The 21,962-nt window shown below is 49.1% G+C and overlaps 2 protein-coding genes across 2 annotated transcripts; one reads left to right on the plus strand and one right to left on the minus strand.

Moving 5' to 3' along the window:
- The first annotated feature begins 1,903 nt into the window (after positions 1-1,903).
- SYCE2 (synaptonemal complex central element protein 2) lies at positions 1,904-15,902 on the plus strand. Its single transcript, XM_045192495.2, has 5 exons — positions 1,904-1,984; positions 2,569-2,684; positions 12,832-13,042; positions 14,329-14,517; positions 15,601-15,902. The coding sequence occupies exons 1-5, from the start codon at positions 1,970-1,972 to the stop codon at positions 15,646-15,648; spliced, it is 579 nt and encodes a 192-aa protein (XP_045048430.1). The 5' UTR covers positions 1,904-1,969; the 3' UTR covers positions 15,649-15,902.
- On the minus strand, positions 14,980-21,351 carry GCDH (glutaryl-CoA dehydrogenase). The gene is made up of 11 exons (XM_024556957.4): positions 21,039-21,351; positions 20,914-20,949; positions 20,484-20,627; positions 20,278-20,340; positions 19,844-20,014; positions 18,827-18,956; positions 18,530-18,746; positions 17,936-18,039; positions 17,518-17,643; positions 17,040-17,200; positions 14,980-15,516 (listed from the first exon to the last, which is right to left on the minus strand). The coding sequence occupies exons 1-11, from the start codon at positions 21,127-21,129 to the stop codon at positions 15,443-15,445; spliced, it is 1,317 nt and encodes a 438-aa protein (XP_024412725.1). The 5' UTR covers positions 21,130-21,351; the 3' UTR covers positions 14,980-15,442.
- Between the last annotated feature and the right edge of the window lie 611 nt (positions 21,352-21,962).

The following is a 21,962-nucleotide window of genomic DNA, read 5'->3' on the forward strand; positions in this document are numbered from 1 at the left end:
GTATTTGCTTTGGACCTATGTGACCAGTGGGTTTGAAGACCCTATGGGCTTGTCCTAGTTCCTTTCATCCCCACCCTGCTGAGGTTTTTGCTCCCTCCTGAAATTGGGTGTTTATCATTCTCATATGTTTGAAACTCTTTCCTATTTTTATATATTACTTTCCAAGATATGGTTTCATTTCTGCATGTTTTAAAAAGTTATACAAATGGTGCACCATAAAAATAATCCTTCCCTGGCTGGTGTGGCTCAGTGGATTGAGTGCAGGCCTGCAAACCATAGGGTTGCTGGTTGATTCCCAGTCAGGGCACATGCCTGGCTTGCAGACCAGGTCCCCAGTGGGGGGCATGTGAGAGGCAACTACACATTGATGTTTTTTCCCTCTCTTTCTCTATTCCCCTCTCTAAAAATAAATTAATTAAACAACAACAAAAAAGTAAATTTAAAAAATCATCCTGCATCTCGTGTGTTGCTTTTGTTTGGGTTCCATGTGCTTGTGTTTGTGTGTGCGTGCTTAACAATAAGCCTTTGAGATTTTCCTTGGTAGATAATCCTCCAATTTTCAAGTCTGATGATGAGGGAAGATGTATTTTGTTTAACTTGTGTCTTTACCACAAAATACTAATGTCAGCTACTGTTTATTAAACTCTTGGTATGTTCCAGATGTTTTATCCCTGAAACCCTTAGAATAGCTGGATATTTTATTTATTTTTAAAAAATTGATCTTAGATGGAAAGAAAGAAGCATCAATGTGTTGTTCTTATTTATGCATTCATTGGTGTGTTCCCTGACCTGGGGTTGAACCCACAACTCTGGGGTATTAGGACGATCCTCTAACCAACTGAGCTACCTGGTCAGAGCCTAATACCCAGAAGTTTTAGATTTTATTACCTTGGTAGTAGAAGACAATGGGTTTTGAGAGTGAGTGGCAGTTTTATGATCATCGTTGTGGGTAAGAGATAGAACCGAGATTCAAATTCATGTTTTCCAGAATGTAGGTGTGAAGATGTGTGCTCTAGGTATGTGTGGCCTAGGACAGAGACTCCCACAAGGGCTGAGCAATGTGAACGGCTTCCCACTGCACTGACAGGTGTCCCAGAGAAAACTCCACCTTTTCCCCAACCAACTGTAACAAAATTCCAGCACTTTACCTTTCCCCCTAACCCCGCCTCTACCCAGCCACAGCCTCCCATAATCCTTGTTCTTTCCCCCCAACAGGACTTGTGACTGCTCTTTAATCTCACTGAGCTTGCTTCCACCTCAGGGCTTTTGCACACACCTATTCAAATCTTTCGCCCAGTTTTTTGATTTGGGTTTGTTTTCCTATTGAGTTGCAAGAGTTCTTTTTAGATGCTAGTACAACTTCTTAGATTTATATTTTGCAGATATTTTTTCGCACTCTGTGGCTCCTCGTGTGCCAACAATAATATTGTTAGGATTGAGGCGTTATTGTTACTACTATTATCATCAAAGGACATGGGTACAACTCTAAGGGCCAGACCCATCATGCTTTCGAGGAGCTTCTAGCTCTCGAGCGCACAGGTACCTAATTCAAGGAGGTGACTGCATAAACTTTTTCACTGGAGGCAGTTAGTCTAAATCAGGGAAGAAGGGTCAGAATTTTTTTATTGAAAAGATTTCTTTGGGTAGAGTAGATGAACTGAAATGTAATGAATGAATGAAGGGTCCACTAGACGTCCGCTACCCACGTCGGCCCCGCAACCTCAAAAGCACGCATGCGCGCGTAGGCCCCAGCCCCCCACGCCCGTTCAGAGTAGCTCCCGCTGCGCGCGCAGCCCCGATACCGCCGAGGGGCTCAACAGCCGTTAACAGTGCGTGCGGCTGTTAACGTGCGCGTGCACGTTCCCAGAGAGAAACCGTGACTGAGGAGCGCGCCGCAGCGAGTCCAAGGAGCCTGGGGCGGAGCTGGCGCGTGCGCAGAAGGCTTAGAAGAGAGGCGGGAAAAGACAAGATGGAGCGACAGGCAGTACGCGACGCTGATTTCCTTCGCGCGGGCGGCGGGCGGACAGGCAGGGAACGGCGGCGATCTCGGGCTTTCACTTCGGACCCGAGTCCGGCTACTTGTCTTCTGCCATCCGGGTCACCTTCGTCCTGCCGGACCCCGATTTCCTGACTGACTGACCAGTCCCTGACTGATGGACGATGAGACTGACGCCCTGACAGCGGGGCCAGACAGACAGACCTGGCGTGTGGCAGAAGCAGTTTAGAGAGCGGCGCAGACACCCGTGTGCCGCACCAGTTTCCTTCTTTTTATCTTCCCTCTTGTCCTTCCTCGAAGAACTCTACCCAACCAACTAGGAGCCCAGGCATCCTGAAGCCCCTGCCCTTGCCCCAGCCCCTCCAGGTTTCCCCGCCTCTGTCCTCCAGGCGCAGGGTTCCCCCACCTCAAGCCCCCCACCTCATGGTGTGCGCCCCAGCTCCGCCCGTCTCTTCTGTGGGTCCCCACCATGTTGCAAGCAGGTGCCCAGGGCCAAAGAGACAGGAGGAAGGGCTGACCACCACTTGCCGCCCTCCCTCCTTCAGCTTCTCAAGTGCTGACGGTGTTCACAGGTGGACATACCCCTCGCAGAGTGCAAGGACCAGGAGCCACAGCCTTTGGGGGACAGCAAGGAGCAGCAGCAGGGTGAGGAGAGCCACGAAGAGGAAGCTGGTCGGGGGCCAGCTAGGTGAGGAAGCCCCTGGCCCAGCGGCTCCAAACAGTGCCCTGGGGCCTTCTTCACCCATTTCTGTTCCTGGCGCGTTTGTTCCACATACGGGTTGCGCATCTCTCATGTGCCTGGCACAGGGCTAAGTGCTGGGGACAGAGCAGTGAGCTGACACTCTCTAGAGCAGGAGACAGATTGTAAACTCAGGAATATACAGTAGTCAGTGGATACTAAGTGCTATGGGGGAAAATGCGGAGTGACAGGTAGCCTATTTATATCCGAAGAGGGTCAGGGAAGGCTTCGTGGAGGAGGTGACAAGTAGACCATGCAGGTCGGGAGAAGTATGTTTCAGGCAGGGAAACAACAGGGCGTGGAAGGATGACTGGAGCAGCGTAGAGGGAGATAGCACGAGATACAGTCAGACAGGTAACGGGACTTTGGATGTTAATTACCCATGAAAAGTTTTGGAATAGAGGAGTGATGTGAAGTGACTGTAGCAGGGTATGGACTAATGTTAGTGAATTTGTGTTGGAACACATGTGGGTGCCTCTACAGAATTGAGTTGTTGCAACTGGTACTAAATGGGCCCAGAGCTGAAAGATTTACTATCTGGACTTTCATAGAAATTTACAGTCCTCTGGACTAAAATATTAAAAGACTCCCTCTGGCTGCCATGTAGAGAGTAGATTGTTGTTAGGGCAGGAGTGGAAGCTGAGAGACAGTAAGGAGGCGATTGGAATAATCTTGGTGCAAGATAACTCTGACTTGGCCCATGGTGGATCTATGGAGGTGATGAAAAGTGGCCAGATTCTGGATATATTTAAGAAGCTAGAAAGCCTCGGCTGGGTAGCTCAGTTGGTTAGAGCATTGTTCTGGAACGCCAAGGATGCAGGTGTGATCCCCAGTCAGAGCACATGCCAGGTTCAACCAATGAATGCATAAATGCATGGAACAACAAGTCAGTGTTTCTCTCTCAAAAAAAAAAATCAATAAAGAATCAATCAGTGAATGCATAAATAAATGGAACAACAAATTTCTCTGTCTCTCTAAAATCAATTAAAAAATAAAAATCAATTTAAAAAGCTAAAACTGAAAGAAGGTTAATGAATTAGATGTTGAAGTAAAAGAAAGAGCAGTGTCAGGGATGACAAAAAAAGATTTTGTCTTGCACATTTATTAATTCATTTATTAATTCACCAAATATTTATTGAAGGTTAGCTTTGGCTAGACCAGACTGGGGATACAGCAGTGAACAAATCAGAATTCCTGCTCTCTTGAACCTGACTTTCTTTCACTAAGTAATATGTGTGCATTTAACATCCCTCCATGTCTTTTCATTTCTTTTAAAGACATCTCTTAAAATTGATTTGAGTGTGAGAGAGAAACATCTATTGGTTGCTTCTTGTATGTGCCCTGACTGGGGATCGAACCTGCAATCTTGTATTGGGATGATGCTCTAACCAACTGAGCTACCCTGCCAGGGCCCATTTCTTAATGGCTCATTTCTTTTTAGCACTGAGTAGTATTCCATTGTGTAGATGTACCACAGTTTATTTATCTATTTACCTATTGAAGGACATCTTGGGGGCCTCCAAGTTTTGGCAGTTATGAATAAAGCTGCCATAAACATTCATGTGGATCTAAGTTTTCAACTCCTGTGGGTATTTACCAAGAAGCATGATTGCTAGATCATATAGTAAGAGTATGTTTGTTTTGTAAAAAACCGTCAAACTGTCTTCCAAAGTGGCTGTACCATTTTATATTCCCATCATCAATGAATGAGAGTTCCCATTGCTCCACATCCTCACCAGCACTTCTTAGTGTTTTGGATTTTCACCATTCTAACTGGGTGTGTAGTGGTATCACTGTTGAGTTTTCATAGTTCTTTGTATATTTTATTTATTTATTTCTTAATATTCATCTGAGGACATGCTTATTGATTTTAGAGAGAGGGGAAGGGAGGGAGGGAGAAAGAGAGGGAGAGAAACATCGATTGGTTGCCTTCTGAATACACCCCAGCCAGGGGACTGAACCCACAACCTAGGCACATGCTCTGCCTGGGAATTGAACCTGTGACCTTTCAGTTTGCAGGACAATACCCAACCAAGTGAGCCATACCAGCCAGGGCTCTTAGTATATTTTAGATATGAGTCCTTTATCAGATCTATGTTTTACAAAGACTTGCTCCCAGTCTGTGGCTTGTCTTTTCATTCCCTTAACAGTGTCCTTTGTAGGGCAGAAATGATTAATTCTAATGAAGTCCAATTAATCAATTTTTGGGGGTGTTGTATCCAGTAAATCATCATGAAACGCAAGGTCACCTAGGTTTTCTTCTGTTATCTTCTAGGTGTCTTACAGTTTTGTGTGTTACATTTAGATCTATAATCCATTTTAAGGTTTTTTGCATGTGGATGTCCAGTTGCAAATGGATATATCTATGCAATGGATGTCCACCATTTATTACAGAGACTCTCCTTTATCCATTGTATTTTATTTGCTTCTTTGCAAAAATCAAGTTACTATATATGTGTGGGTTCTCTATTCTGTTCCATTGATTTATAGTCTGTTCTTTCACCAGTACCACACTATCTGGATCATTGTAGCTTTATGGTAGATCTTATGAAGCATCAGTCCTTTGACTTTGTTCTTCAGTATTGTGTTGGCTGTTCTGAGTCTATTCGCAAGCTGGCTTTCTAAAAGAGAGATAGATCATTTAAAAAAAGAATGTGATTTCAGTTGGTAGTAAATATTTTGAAGAAACAAAGCAGGTAAGGAGTGACTACAGTGATAGGGAGTTAAGAGTAGTTGGAGACGACCTATAAGGAGGTCACATGAGAAGCAGCCAGTCAGGAAGCATCTGGGGGCCCAAACATGCCGGCAGAGTACTTAGTCCCTGAGGTAGAAATAAGCTGGGTGGGCTCATAAAACAGGGAGGAGGCCAGCATGTCAGGCTGAATAACGTTCCATATTGTGGATCTACCACATTTTATTTATTCATTCATTGGCTGATGGACATTTGGATTGTTTCCTCTCTTTGGCTCTTGTGAATAATGGTACTGTGAACATCCATGCACACGTTTTGGAATGGACATAAGTTTTCATTTCTCATGGGTAGATATCTAGGAGATGAATTTCTGGGGCAGAGAAGAAAGATGCTCAGGTTCCTGTTATAAAGACACTGGCAGCTTTGTGGAGGATGGGTAGGAAGGGGTATGAGGGGATGTGAGGAGATCAGGTGGGAGGCTCCTGTGGGGGTCTAGCAGAGCAGATGGAGAGAAGCTCTGGGGGGGAGGGTCTTTTGTGAGGCGTGAGGAAGGGGTTGAGCCCAGGATGTTTCCCCGTTTGTGTGCTCAGAAAACAGTGAGAAGGCTGGCATGTCAGGTGTCGTGATTGGCAGCAGGGATACCCAGATCCTGGTATGTGTAGTGTGCTGGAGCTGGCTCCTACCAGCTCACAATATCAGTTCCACTCATCTCTTCCCAACCTGGCATTTAGCAACTTCATATTGGTAGCTTGAAATTGGCTATAATGGGAGTTTTTGTACCATGAAATTGTCAAACACCACAAATCAGGGCTTTATTCTCCCCTTGCCCACCCAGAGAGCCAGTTGCTAAATGCTTACCAGCACACTACTGGCTCCCCGTTTTCTGGCTTGAGTTAGTTTCCACTAGGTGGGGGTTTCACTGACAGAGGCAAAAGCACAAGTTTCATTTGCCCTTGTTGAGTTTGAGGTGGCCAGGTACATGCACAGGAACATGTCCAGATACAGTTGGACTTTCTAACCCACAACTCAGGAGGGCCAGGGGCAGGAAATGGCACTGTGGGACTCACTGCTTCAGTGGCAGCTGTGGGGTGCATGAGCTCATCACCCAGGGAGAGAGTGAGAGGAGGCCAGGCTCAGGACAGGACCCTGAGGACTCCAGGCCTGAAGCCAGATTCCCCCACCTCCCAGATTCCAGGTTGTGAAGCCGGCTACAGGATGAGATGGCTTCCAGGTGTGTGCTGTCATATGGAGACCAGGAAAAAGATGGAAATGACTGAAGCCATTCATTTGATAACATCTTCCTGCAAATAACATGGTTAAACTTGATCTAAGTGGTGAAGGGACACAGATAATTGCAAATCATTGTGAGACTTTAAGGAGTTCCACAGGAGCTTTGGGTGGAAAAATAGATGGATTAGAACCAGTGCAAGTCATTTAATAGGTCCAACATCAGACACTTGGCAACATGATTAAAATGTGAACATATTTCAGGAAACAAAAGCAGGGGGTGAGGAACGGGCTCAGCAGCTTCTATTTAGACCTTCCCTCTTCCTGGCTATGCTTCAGCAAAACCTCATTTTGCCTAAGCGCCAGAGATTCTGTTGTGTTCCTCCTTGAATATTTGATTAGGTGACCTCCCTCCTGAGACTGCCACCTGTGGTGGTCATAGTGGCTGGTGAATTGTTTACTTGTATATATCTGTTAAAGGCCATTGAGGGAACATGCAACCCGCAGGTAGCTCTGGCTCACACATCAGCCAGTCAGGGTTTATTTGGAATGAACAGATGGTCTCTTCTCTTAGACCAGGGGTGGCAAACTCATTTTCACCAGGGGCTGCATCAACCTTTTGGTTGCCTTCAAAGGACCAAATGTAATTTTAGGACTGTATAAATGTAACTACTCCTTAACTAGGGGCATGGAGCTCAGCGCTGCCACTAGGTAGAAACAAGGTGCCCGGCCAGATAAAACAAGGTGGGGGGGCCATATTCGGCCTGCGGGCCTTGTGTTTGCCACCTGTGTCTTAGACCCATTTCCTGTGCTGTTCCAGTGCCTCCTACCAGATTGGGCCCTGCTCAGGAACTGTTGTAATCCTCCCAGCTAAATTAGGGACTCCTTAGAAGGACAGACCATAATACATGAGCACGGAGGTGTGTTCACAGCCCCCACTTCAATTCCTCACCACCATTCCTGCTGTGTTGGGCCTACTTCCATTCCCTGGCCTCTGACCAGGGTTTGGCAACAAAAGCAGCCTGGGAAGGGGGAAGCCAACGGAGAGGACACCGTGCATTTTGTTTATTAGAGTTAATTGGTGAATGCAGGCCCAGGGAAGACTCTGATTCATTAACATTCTGATTAATATGCAGCTGCTGAGTATTAAGAAAAATGAAATGGAGAGGAGTAAATTCCAAAGGAGAGGTTGAAAAAAAGAGGCTTTTTGCAGACATCTGATGCAGGCTTTTGTCTCACAGTGAAATTTGAATGAGCCGAATTCAAGTGATTTTTCATGTTTGCATAGCATCTTGAAGACTAGTTTCAGCCTCATCATTGGAGTGACTTTGAGCCATTAGCAGCTCAGGCAGATTGTAAGCAATTACATAAAAAGAAGCACCTGGTGTTATATATTGATTTTAATTTCAGGATTCTTATACTACTGAGTCAACAACTGTAGGTACAAGGAGACTTTCCCACAGGAGTGTTACACCAGGCTCCTCTCATACTTCATTCATTTAGGTATTCAGCAATCCCCCCCATGCCCAGCCAGCACAGCACCCTGGAGGGAACCTTTCTGAACAGACTGGGAGTGATCCAGAAGTGAAGGTGCTGTGTGGGTGCACTAGCAGAAGCTCCGAACGTTACCTCGTAAAGTTGGCAGAAAGGGAAAGTCATTTCAGGCAAAGGCTGATAGATTTGGTGAAATTGTAGAAAGTTCCAAATTGCTAGGAGTGAAGGGTGGAAAGAAAAAGAGGCCCAGGGTCCAGGAAGACCTCGGGTGCTGTGCTGAGAAATTTAGAGTTGGTCCTGTGGCTGGGGGGAAGGCTTTTATAGGTTGTGGGAGCAGGAGTGAGACATCAGGTTGTAGTTGGTTTTTGTTTTTTTTTTTAAGATTTTATTTATTTATTTTTAGAGAAAGGGGAAGGGAGGGAGAATGAGGGAGAGAAACATCGATGTGTGAGAGATACACTGCACACCCCCAACTGGGACCCTGGCCCACAACTCAGGCATGTGCCCTGACATGTAATCAAACCGGAGACACTTTGGGTTTGCAGGCGGAGCTCAATCCACTGAACCACACCAGACAGGGCTCAGGTTTCAGTTCTAAGGTCGCTGGGGCCCAGGTAAGAAATGATAGGTACAGGGTTGCAAATGATTAGATGAAGAGATGATAGATTTGAGAGAGGTTAAGGAGGTGGAAATGAGAGAGTTTCGTGACAGGATATGGAAGGACTGGAAGAAGCCAAGCTCCAGACTCACTGCCAAGTTTCTGGCTTGGGAACCAGGTGGCTTTGGTAAGGGGAGGAAAATTATTTTGATTTGCAAATGTGGAGGAGTTTGAGATGCTTCTGGGGTAGCCAAGTGGAGAGGGCTGGGAGGTAGTTTGGTAAGTCATCACTGGGAGCTTAGGAAAGAGGTGTGGGCTGGGGACTATAAGTTAGGGAGACATGGAAGTGTGGATGGTAATGAAAGCCCCTGCTAGTCATTCATTTTATTCAACACATCTTTATTACTCCTACCATGAGGAGTAGGCATGGGTTTATGAAGATGAATGAAGCCTGGCCAGGCCCTCCTGAAGGCTAGAAGGAAGGCTGAGGTTCAGGCAGTGACACTGTAGGTGCTGTGTTCTCATAACCCAGCCAGAGAAGAGTATCTATAAGAGGCAGGACTCAGGGAAAGGGACTGCTGGTGCATTCCCAGATACAAGTGAGCCTTTGGGGAGTGACAGGTTGTGCATTAGAGGAGGGGTGGAGTGTTGAGGGGTTGGCAGGAGAGGTCAGCAGGGAGGATATATGGTGTTGGCTGTGGAGCAAGGGTGTGCTTGAAGGTGTAAAGGGAAGAGAGTGAGACCAAGGACAGAGCCTAGGGACACCAAGTGTCGGGAATGGCAGGGAGGGTGGTCAACAGCACCAGCTCCTGCCTAGAGTCAAGGGAGGTGTTTGCCAGGTGTCACCAGGGACCTTGGCAGTTGCTGCTTCATTCTAGAACTGATTGCAATGGGCTAAGAAGCAAGTGGGAGTTGAGAAAATGTGCTCAGAAAGTGTCGGCATCTCTTTCTGGAATCTTGGTGGTGATGGGGAGTAGAGGGAGGTGACTGGCAGAAGGGGACTGATGCTGAGGGAAGAGGGTGTGTGTGTGTGTGTGAGTGTGGTGTGTTGTGTTTTTAAAATGTAAGATGAACATGCCCTGAGGATGTGCGGGGGCGACCAGCCGAAGGGAGAGGTCAAATATACAAGAGAGTGAGGTACAGGGGGTGGATTTGGGAGCCCAGAATACCTTGCCCTCCCACCCTGTTGGGAGTTTGGAAAGAGGAAGGGCAGTGTGAATACATTTATGGGGACAGTGGAGGTGGCCTACAAGGTTCTGTATTGCTCAGTGGGAGGGAGGCGAGTGTGGGGTCAGGGATGGGAAAATGATGTGTTGGGATGGCTGATGGGAGCAATGACCAGAGCACAGAAAGGATACTCCATAGCTGTGAGAACCCCTGAAACTGGAGAGCAGGACTCTATATTGACCCTGTTTATTGGATTGTGATTTTCTCCAGTGTCACTCAGGTTCCTGAGTGTGCAAAAAGAGGCAGCACTTGGTTGTTGATAGCCAAGGTAGGGTTTCAGTGGGTGGGTGTGACACAGAATTGAAGGGAAGAGGGGCTGAGGCCACCAGCCAGAGTGAAGTGATGGAGCCTCGGGTTTAGAACAGGAGGACAGTTAGTGCTTGAGGTCTCAGGGAAGTCAGAAGCCAGGGGTTTCTGAACCTGTGCCCCCAGCTCTATCACCATTGTGTAAAGTACGTCTGTCCATTTAGAAGCACTCTGTGTTCCCCACATACATCCAGATATTACAAAAGTCTGAATGTTAAAATGCATTGTGTCACTCACAGGTCTGCACTGCTGTCCTGTCTCACCTCCTCTTAAGGAAGAAGAGTAATTGCATGCTCAGAGGTCATAAATTCCTTAGCAAACAAGACAAGAATGCTCACAGAGCCTGTAATTGGTGTGTTGTTTTTCTAGCTGATGTAAATGTTTGCTGTAAAAATATCTGCCTCACTTGGAGACACCTTCCCATCTTAAAATGCAGTGGACACAGCATCTTGTCCTGGAGGCCGGTGAACTTGCATGCTGTGTGGGAAGCCAGAGGAGGGAGGAATAGATGTGACAGAAGGTGTCCTTCATTCATTCAACAAAGAGTGGAGGACTTACTGTGTGCTGGATGCTAGGAATGCAGAGATAAATGGGACCCAGACCTCTGGGAAGACAGGGACATGAGCAGAGACAAGCTCACACAGTGGTAGGCGCAGAGGTCCTGGACAGCTTCTCAAAGGAGTTAGTGGTCTGGTTAGGTCTCATGGGTTGAGTCAGAGAGCAGGTGCAAAGGCACAGAAGCAAGAAGCAATCTGGCAAGGAACACACGAGGAGGACCAGGACACAGCGGTATCCTTGGGCCTGAGAACTTTTGTGCAGATGTATGTGACTCTGTCCACCCAGGCTCTCTTTTGCTGGGGTTTCACTACACTTCTATCCTCAGCCAAAAGGAAGAACTCAGAAAAAGCCAAGAAAAATAGTTTTGTGAAGAAAGCATCAGAAAATCAAGATGTGATTTTCTAAGTAAGCAGTGACTGACTGGCTTCCAGTTATGGCTGCCTTTATAGTTGTGTGCTGGTGTGTTCAGGAACTGCTGTGGTGGTTGGCACTTCCAGTCTCAGAGTTGGAAGGACCTCAGAGGGCAAGAGGGATACTGAAAACCCAAGAGGAAGCAGGACATGGGCTGTGAGACAGGCAACCTGTGTGTCACACCCAGTTCTGCCACAGACTGGCTGGTGACCCTGAGAAAGTGACCAGGCTGAGCCTGTGTCCTCAGCTATGAGGTAAAGATGATGAGCAGACAGGCCCCAATGCTTGGTTGTCAGGATGCAGTGATATGGTACCTGGCAGATTGAAAGTGCTGATAGATAAAAAAAAGAAAGAAAGCTAACCTTAAACATTTTACCTTAATTTAAAACAGGAGCCCTGGCTGGTGTAGCTCAGTGGATTGAGCTTGGGCCTGTGAACCAAAGGGTAGCAGTTCGATTCCCAGTCAGGGCACATGCCTGGGTTGTGGGCCAGGTTCCCAGTAGGGATATGTGAGAGGCAACAGAGCAATATTTCTCTCCTAGTCCTTCTACCTCCCTTCCCCTCTCTGTGAAAATAAATCTTTTTTTAAAAAAAGTGGGAACTTACAGGTCATGACAAAATTATCTTTACACAGTGTCCTTCTAGATTTTTATGATCTTTGTGCCAATCTAAAATGGTCTCCTCCACCCATTTTAATAGTTTTTTAAATTAGACATTAGTTTTATTTATTTAATTTAGCTGTGTTAGAGAGCTGTCACTTTTTTACCATTTCACTAACATATTTAATTGAATTACATTATCATAGTCATGTGTATAGTATGGGACAAACATTACCAACTCTTTTTTTTGTGCATTTAAAAACTCTTTTGCCCTGGCCAGATGGCTTGGTTGGAGCATTTTCCCCTACACCAAAAGTTGTGGCTTCAATTCCTGGTCTGGGTACATAGCTAAGTTGCAAGTTTGATGCCTGGTCGAGGCACGTTTGGGAGGCAAATGATTGATGTTTCTCTCTTACATCGATGTTTCTTTCTCTCTCCCAAACTCTCTCTCTAAAATCAATAAATACATCCTCAGATGAGGATTTTTTGAAAAAAAACATTTAATATAATTAACTCTTGATGGGCTGCCTCGTGTAGTGGGAGCAAAGTCGTGCAGGTACACTAGACCAAGGTGGACTACAGGCTGCGGACATCTCCCAAAACATTTACAAAAGGATGCAGCAGGTTGGTGACAGGAAGAGCAATCTAAGAAAGCATCTATACTATTTATAAATAGAATTATTTACAAGTATAATGCTCATTTCAAAGCAGCAAATTGATATCATAAAATACTATGTGCTTCAGAGTCAGGCATATTTCCTTGTTCTGGAAACCTGGGTGGATTTGATGTGTGCCTTTGGGTCTGTTTTCTCAGTTATAAAATAGGGATGCTGTTCCTGCCTCTCAGGGCAGGTGTGTGCATGAAATAACCAAGCGTTACCCACAGGAGACATACAACACTGGTTCTCTTCCCACCATTGAGCTAATTTGGATCAGCCACTCTGGGGAAAGTTTGGTGCTGACCTTGTTTTCCTATACTTTCAGAAGTCAGGTTTCTAGCCCCTCTATTGCAACCTCCAGTGCCAATCGCCAGCTGGTGGTGCTGGAAGGGAAGTCAGGACCCTACTTTTCCTCTCTGGACTCGAGCATCGAGATCCTGAAGAAGAGGGCCCAGGAGCTGATTGAAAATATTAACGAGAGCAGGCAGAAGGACCATGCACTCATGACCAACTTCAGGGACAGCCTCAAGATCAAGGTGACAGATTCCCCCATACACATTGCAAAGCCTCAGTGGGTTGGGGTGGGGAAAGTCCTTATGTTAAAGGTGAAGGGCATAGGGAATGAACCACTGTTGAGCATCTGTTATGTTCCTAGCATGGCAATTTGCATATAGTACCTCATTTCACTTTTCCAACATTACTGCAAAGAATGGACCCATTTTATAGATGGGAAAAGTAAGGTTTAGAAATAATTTCCCTGGCCAGGTAGCCCAAATGGTTACAGCATCATCCCAATAGCCAAGGTTGTGGGTTCAGTCTCCAGTCAGGGCAATAAAAGAAGCACCAATGACTACATAAATAAGTGGGGGGAAAATCAATGTTTCTCCCTCTACCTAAAAATCAATTCAAAAATAATAATTTGTCAGCCCTGGCAAGTGTGGCTCAGTGGATTGAGTGCTGGCTGCAAACCAAAGGATCCCCGATTCGATTCCCAGTCTAGGGCACATGACTGGGTTGTGGGCCAGGTCCCCAGTAGGGGGCGCAAGAGAGGCAATCATACATGGATGTTTCTCTCCCTCTTTCTCCCTCCCTTCCCCTCTCTAAAAATAAATAAAATCTTAAAAAAATAATACTTTGCCTGAATGAGAGAGCCAGAATGAGGGGCCAAGGTCCATCTGCACCCACAGCCCAGCCTCCTAATTACACACCAGGACTAATGGCTATGGGAGTAGGGGGTTGAAGCATAGTCCACATTAACACAGCCATTTGTCCTCCAGAAATTGAGTGGTTTGTGGTGGGAGATTAGAGGTCCCTTGACATGACCGGGGCTTATGTCTAACAAAGCCTGATGTTTTATGTTCATGTCCAGTGTTAATGATTGTCCCTGAGGCTTCTTCAGAATGCACAAGGGATCCCATGAGTGGGACGTCTCTTGAAAACAGGCTGACTTCCCCCCTTCCTTTTCCCCGCCTCCCGTCCCTACCAGTACACACAGCATAGCAAATCAAGTAAAGTATAACACAGCAGAAAAAAATATAAAAACATTCCTATGATCCCACAGCCCAGAGGCTACTTTGTTGCATGTTTTCTTCTAGTCTCTGTTATGTACTTACTTCCTAACCTGTTAGAGCATATAATGTATATATAACTTTGCAATCTTGCTTAAAATTTTTTTTTAATGTACACAATTTCACTCCCAGTCATTGGAGTTGTTTTTACCATTTTTATATGACGAACTACAGAAATCTTAGGGAGCCACTTAAAATATGTCTTGTGATGCCTCTAGTTTGATTTTCCAAGAACACATCTTATTGTTTAAAAGGTTTCGGACCTGACGGAGAAACTAGAGGAGAGAATGTATCAGCTTTATAATCACCACAACAAGATTATTCAGGAAAAGCTCCAAGAGTTCACTCAGAAAATGGCAAAGATCAGCCATTTGGAAACAGAGCTCAAACAAGTGTGCCACAGTGTGGAGACTGTGTACAAAGACCTATGCGTCCAGCCAGAGGTATGACTGAACCCATGCAGGGGGCACTGTGTGAGAGTTGTAGGGGCTAAGATGAAAGTAAATGTCAACAGAAACCAAGGGTGTTAGTGCCCCGCAGGGGCCACTATGGCCATGAAGCCCTGGGTGCTTCCTGCCATCTCACTTGTGGCTCCATGCTCTCCTGTGACATGGTATAGTGAAGCTGAGAATCCAGCCCATTGTTATTTTCCACTGTGTAGCCAGCTCTGTGCTCTGTGGTGACACAAAGGACAAAGTTCCCTCTGCCCATAGCCCTGGGCAATGCCTAACCAGGTTTACTTATTACAGCAGAGTCAAAGACGCAGACATGGGCTAGATCACTGGGGGGAAGGGGAGCAATCCTCACCACATCTGAGCACCTCACAGCCCCTACAGGTGTTGTTTTCCCTGTGACTGAAAGGACTACCCAAGTGGTCCTAAGTAAATGTGGCACAACACTGAGGGTCAGACATGCAGGCTCTTTATTATTCTCTTTCTCCTCCTCCTTCTGCCACAAAGTCCAGCATAAGGCACTTATCCCCCAGATGGGAGGGTCAGAGGGCACACAGGGAACTCAAGGGGGGTGGTGGCTCAGTCAGACACCAGATCAGGTCTCACAGAAGTTGCTTCTCTGTTACTCTCTTTCCTCTCCCTGCTCCCCGTGAAGAGAAGTTTCTGTTCCAAGGTAAGTGGAGCCCGTTCCCATTCATGGTTAAAAGTAGATTGAGAAACTTGGTACAGAGTTCCATCTTCTTTTTAAGGAGCACATTTTAGTGACTTCAAAAGGGAAATTTTGAAATTTAAAAATTAGTGTCTCACCTCCCACCATAAAAATTGGGTCCATCTGCCACCTCCCCGAGTAAGCTCAGAGCAGCGCAGCTCCCTGGGAAGGGGTTCAGCATCATCCAGGCTCCTGGGGGAAGTGTGTTCACTTGCTGGCTGTGAATGCCTGGATCCCTGTGATTGCCCTTCCTAGGATCAGAGCGTGGATGTCATGAGTACCTGGACAAGATAAATGCAAAGTCAGTTTGGAATCTTAACAGCTCACAACTTCCCTTTAAAGTCAATCTTCGTGTCTCTCCCCAGGCCACTACTACTTTGGAAGAACATACCCATAAAGATGGTGAATGCTGACAGCTTTCTGAGACAGTCACCTCTTAGTGACAGCCACCAAGAGAAGGCTGAGGCCACTGTTCTGGCCACACTAAGAAAATTGTTTTTCACAGTTCTGTAATGCATCTTGGCAAAAACAATCAAACTTGGGCCATACCCAAAGGCAGCAAATCCAGCCACCAACTATCATGGGTCCAGCTTTGGTGTCCACAACATGTGGCAAATTTACCCCACCCCAGCCTGCACAGTTCATTAAACGTTTGATTTTCACTCCAGCCATGCTTCCTTCCCACAGTGGTGGAGAGCTCTGATGGGCTCTGGAAACACATCAGGCCCTTTCTCATCAACAGGAGGGATGGGTAGGCAAACACCACTTACTGGCTTGCACACCTGAGCCACCCTGTCCTGAAGCTGCCACCCACACCCCATGCCTTGAGTCTAGGTAACACTTCATGTGCCTCAGTGCTCTCACTTGCTCTTCCCCAGCTTCCAGGGGCATAAGGCAGAGATTACCACCTCCCTTATATAGAGCAAAATAATTGTTTACTTTCTTTTTTAAAAAAGATTTTACTGATTTTTAGAGAGAGGGGAAGTGAAGGAGAGGAGGGAAATGTCAATGTGTGGTTGCCTCTCACACACCCGCTACTGGGGACCTAGCCGGCAACCCAGGCATGTGCCTTGGCTGGGAATGGAACTAGGGACCCTTTGGTTCGCAGGCCAGCACTCAATCCACTGAGCCACACCAGCCAGGGCTGTTTACTTTCTAAAGTGCACACCTGACCCCTTCCTTCTCCATAAAACCATCTCAAGGCCCCCTCCTCTTACCCTTGAGGTCATTCCCACACCTGTAAGATTCCTCCTACCCCTCCCCTCTTGAAGTTTCTGGAATGTCCCATCCAGAACAGTACACAGCAACTATTTCACCGTCTCTGCCTAGGGGGCTCCTAGACCTCCAAGGACTCAGTCCCACTTTTTCCCACGAGGCCATGGATTCTGGGCCCCATTTGCATCACAGCCAGTTGCCAACTGCAAATACCACAGTCTGCAAATTATTTTTCTCTTTTTCTCGACATGGGGTGGCCTGTGATTGCCCTTCCTAGGAGCTGGCATCACCAGCTCACTGGGCATCATGCCCCACTCTGGGGCTGCCTGAGGAAGCCAGCAGCAGACTTGGAAACGTCCCTCCCCCAAGCATCATGAAGGAAAGGCCACAGAGCACCTCACCTCCTAGGCCCCAGTGTGAGCCACTCCAGATGAGGGATGCAGGATGGGACCTGCCTCTGGCTTGCTGTCAGTGGTGACAGCTGGGAGTAGGAATCAGATCTGCTGTCCCCACCCTCCTCCCTGCCCCACTTCTTCAGACAGTGAGGCCACTTTAGTCATCCCCATTCCCTGAAGGACCCAGCCCCCACCTTCATAGGTATTCACGGCCTCCAGGTTCATAGCATGTCTGATCACATGATACTCATCAGAAATCCCATTTCCCCCCAGCATGTCTCGGGCCTGGCGGGCGATGTCCAGGGCCTTCCCACAGTTATTCCTCTTCAGCAGGGAGACCATTTCCGGGATAACCCTGAAGTAGCACAGACATGTATCAAATGTTGATTACAAAGAACTGACCCTGCTCCAGGCACCCCTGCACCCTAGGCAAACCAGTCAGGGGGAGGATTTCCCACGTTACAGTCAAAGCAGCAGATACCAGGTGCCAAATGAGGGACAAGCAGGGTGGGTCCTGGCCCACTGAGGCCAAGAGAAAGGAAAGGGACTGGGACCCCAAGGGCCACAAGGCAGAAAGGACCTTTCTTAGGGCCAGCAACCATCATGCCCAGAAGCACAGGGTCCTTCTGCTGCAGCTGTTCCCCTCTGCCTCCCCCTACAAGTGGCCCCTACTTGTCTTGATCCTTCAAGCGGCCAAGCTGCAGGCAGGCATGAAGGCCCAGCGTGATCTCAGTGAGCATGTCTGCCAGCTTCTTCTGAATCAGCTGGTTCCTGGCCAATGGGACACCAAACTGCATCCTAGGAAGGTACGGTCAAGGTAAGTTAAAGTGTGTGTATGTGAGGGGGGCCCAATCCCCAGTCCTGTCCCAGGGCCCCACTGGCCCAGGAAGACTTTCCAGGCTGCTTCAACACCTGCATAGCATGCTCTGGCCTGTCATTGACTTAGCCCATCACTACTCAGAAGGAGCCATTTCACAGAGCAGGGAGCTTAGGTCTGGTGGGTGGGGACTGGGGAAGTCACTGGTGGGTTAAAGGATAGAACCTGAGCCCCACCATGCCCCCAGGGCCTCTCAAGGCAGCCCCCACTCACCTGTCCAGAGTGTACTGCCGGGCAGTATGAAAACAGAACTCAGCAGCTCCAAGAGCTCCCCAGGCGATGCCATACCGGGCATTGTTTAAGCAGCCAAAGGGACCCTGTAGGATTGAGAGGGGGGCCTTAGCCCCATCCAGAAGGAGCTGAGAGGGTCTGTGCAGAACCAGCTCTGAAGTAGGGGGACACCTCCTCCTCAGACACCCAGACAGAGTCAGTGTAAAAGGGGGGACTCAGGGAGGCCACTGAAATTGCACAATGCCCTGGCACCAAAGCTCATGCAAGGCAGGCTTTGCTCAGTGCCTGCTCACTCTTGGTTTGCATATAGTTTCACCCAGCTGGGGATCTGGACTGGCAGACAGATCTAGGGGCTGACATAAGGAGACAGGAATTGGTGTGTGCACCAAACGATTAAGGTGGTTCAGTCCTATGAGTCCTGGGCAGAGCCAGTATGAGTGAGATAGTCACCAGAAAGGGACAGTGCACAGGGACCTTGTCTATCTTGTCCCAGCTGGGTCTCCAACACAGAGCCTGCCCAAGAATGGTGAATCAGCATATGACCCAACACCAGTTCCCAAGGTGGCTTCTGCTCACCGCCAGCCCAGAGGCATTGGGCAGCACGTTCTCCTCTGGTACCTCTACACCATCCATGATAATCATGCCAGTGGCTGAGGCCCGCAAGGAGAACTTGCCCTCAATCTTGGGGGCTGAGAGGCCCCGCATCCCCTTCTCCAGCAGGAAGCCCCGAATGCAGTTATCTTCACACCGAGCCCACACTACAAATAGGTCGGCCACAGGCGAGTTGGTGATCCTGGGGGTGGGACAGGGAGTGAGGGTCTGGCCACCACCCTCTGCCCCTGCCCACCCATCTGAGGTAACCAGGCCCCTCACCAAGTCTTGGCCCCATTGAGGGTGTAGCTCCTGCTGGACGGGTTATGGCGGGCTCTGGTCTCCATGCTGCCAGGGTCACTCCCATGGTTGGGCTCTGTGAGCCCGAAGCAGCCTAGGAGCTCCCCTTTGGCTGTAGGCATGAGATAGGGTCATGGGTCTACCTGTCACCCATTTATACCCTCTAATGAAAAGTATCACCCTCTCCACTGAGCCAGGCTAAGGCAGATCTGGCCCTGCCCTCATGGTACTTGCAGGTGGTGAAGGGACAGCACCCCCCCGCCCCCATAGTCACAATGCCATGATGGGGGAAGGGGCCCCACAGGAGTCACCTAAACTGCCTTGAAGGGCAGTGAAAGCTAAACAAGAGGAGGTATAGGGAAGAGCAGTCCTGGCAGTGGGGAAGAATGTACAAAGGCCCAGGGGTACATTTAGAGAATTCCAAGTAGCTGAGTCTGACTAGAGCAGTCAAGACAGTGACCATAGATGAGGTTGAAAGGTCACCAGAGGCCTCTGAGACCCAATCAGGAAGTTAAGACTTTAAACTTTGGGTTGGGATGGAGGAGACAGAAAACAAATCAAGAGGGAGGGAGATAGGAAGGTGATGATGTTGCGAAAGAGCCAGAGAGTCCCTGGCTGGTGTGGCTCAGTGGACTGAGTGCTGGCCTGTGAACCAAAGGGTCGATAGTTCTATTCCCAGTCAGGGCACATGCCTGGAATGCAGGCCAGGTCCCCAGAAGGGGGCACGTGGGAGACAACCACACATTGATGTTTCCCTCCCTCTCTTTCCCCCTCACTTCCTCTCTCTCCAAAAGTAAATAAATAAAATGTTAAAAAAAGAACCAGAGAGTCAAGAGTGAGCTAGGAGGGGATGAAGACCAGGCTCTGACAGGGGGTCCAGGTGACCATTGGTGCTATCCCTGAAGTGGGGGACAGAAGGGAGGCTCAGGGGACAGCCCCATCCCTGAGTTCCATGCCACTGTGACTATCCTCCACGAGGCTCCACTGGTAGTCGCTCACCCAGCCGGGGCAGGTACTTCTGCTTCTGCTCCTCGCTGCCATATGCATAGATGGGGTGCATGACAAGGGAAGACTGGACACTCATCGCTGACCTGTAGCCACTGTCCACCCGCTCCAGCTCCCGGGCCAGGAGCCCATAAGCCACAGATGAGACTCCAGCACAGCCATACCCTGGTGGAGGAGTGGGGGTGGGGAGTTAGGGCAATGGAGGACAAAGCCTGCCCAGGAGCCCAGTGACTCCTGAGACCCAAAAGACAGAGGGATACATGGGGGCTACCTAAGGAGGGGGCACCAAGCTAACGCTAGCTTAAGGGTTTATTCATTTCATTCCTATAATTGGACAGAGGGATAACAGCCTCACTTTACAGACTGGAAACTCAGGCTTTTCAGCACACAGCTGGGGCTGCAGAGAGTGGGGGTAAACTTGCCCCTACCTTTGATAGTGGGGCCCAGAACACCAAGCTCCCCCATCTCCGAGATGATCTCCCGGTGAAAAACTGCAAAGAGACAGATGCCAAGTTCAGGCCCAGTCCTAGCCCACTTGAGCCCCCACCCAAGGGACAGAGAGGTCCAGAGGCCTGACTAGAGCAGGCAGAGGTGGTGTGTATGGTGGAGGGTGCCCACTAGCCCGCCTGGGCACCTTCGTTGCGATTGGCCAGCAGGATGCGGGGCATGAGGCGCTCCTGGCAGTAAGTGCGAAAAGTGTCCCTGATGAGGATCTCATCAGCTGTCAGCTGCTCCTCCAGCACCAGAGGATCCCTCCAGTCAAACTCGGGACGCAAGGCTGGGACAAGGAGCAGGGGCTCAACTCAGCGCGGCCCACACCTCCCTCAGCCCACCGCGCCCTCCTCTCCCAGAATCCTCCACCCACATCTGGCTCAAGGTTGAATGTGGGTTGCAAACAGGACTGGCAAGGAGGCCTTTCTCCGGGAAAGTCACTGCAGACCCAGCGCCCCCGGCTCTGCTCTCTCCCCCGGCAGCCGTTGGGCTCTCTCAGGGAGAGAGCCCACCCGGGGCCAACAGACAGCAGGCCAAGGGCCTCAGACGCACGCGCGACGAGGGGTCCTTACGTTTGGCGGGTCGGTTCTGTGTCTTCCCGCCCTTCTCTGCAAACACAGGACGAGAAAATCACCCTGGAAAAGTCCCTGAGGCTCCACTTCCACCCTCCTCACCCTACCCCCGCCCCAGCACTGACCAGTCAGCGCCGCCGCGGAGCCCCAGGTGCGCAGGAAGAGCAGGAGGGGTCCGCGATTTAGCAGCCGCGAGGAGACGCCTCTCAGGGCCATTTGGGCGGGCGAGCGAGCGCAGCAACCGCGGCCGGCCAGGAGGAGCGGGGACCTCAGAGTGGAGCGGCCCCTACCTGCACGCAGCCCAGGCCCCTCGCTTCCCTCTCGCGCGCGTTCCCACTAGGTGCCTTCCTCCTCCCCTCGCAGGCCACCGTGCGACCGACGACCTCGGGCCGGGGTGGGAGGGGCGGGGGACAAACAGGGCCTCTCATTGGTTCGTCCTAGACCCGGCTCCTCCAGGGGTTTGCATTTTAAAAGGACAATGGCAGGCTCCCGGGAGGAAGCTGGAGGACCTGGGCGGAGAAATGTTAGCCCCTTAAAGGAGCAGAACAGGGAAAAGCAGGAGCGGGGCGGTGGAGCGGTGGGGGGGGTTGGGGGGGAGAGAAAGAGAAGTGAGGGAGGAGGGGAGGGAGAGAGGGAGGGAGGGAGGGAGAGAGAGAGGGAGAGAGAGGGAGAGAGAGAGAGAGGGAGAGAAAGAGAGAATAAAAAGGTCTGTATTTTTGCTCTGATTGGCCCTAGAAGGGGGCTCGGCAGACTTATGGTTGGTCAGTTGCAGGAGGCGTGTGCGAAGGGATTCTGGAGTTAAACGAGAAAACTGAGGCAGGAGAAAAATAAGTCCAGACCTGGAAGTCTCCTCTAATGGGGTGCTGTGTGTTTGAGGAGGAGGAGGTGGGCTCTGGTGAGCCATCTCTGCCCAACCTGTCTGCTAGCCTATCCCAAGAAGCATGTGTAGTGGCGCGTGACTGGGTGTGAATTGATGTGATTCCTGGTACTATGTGATTCTGTGTATATATGTGTGCTATTGTGCCTGAGTGGCTGTGTATCTGTATGTG

This window comes from Desmodus rotundus, chromosome 9 (genome assembly GCF_022682495.2).
Source record: "Desmodus rotundus isolate HL8 chromosome 9, HLdesRot8A.1, whole genome shotgun sequence".
NCBI lineage: Eukaryota > Metazoa > Chordata > Mammalia > Chiroptera > Phyllostomidae > Desmodus > Desmodus rotundus.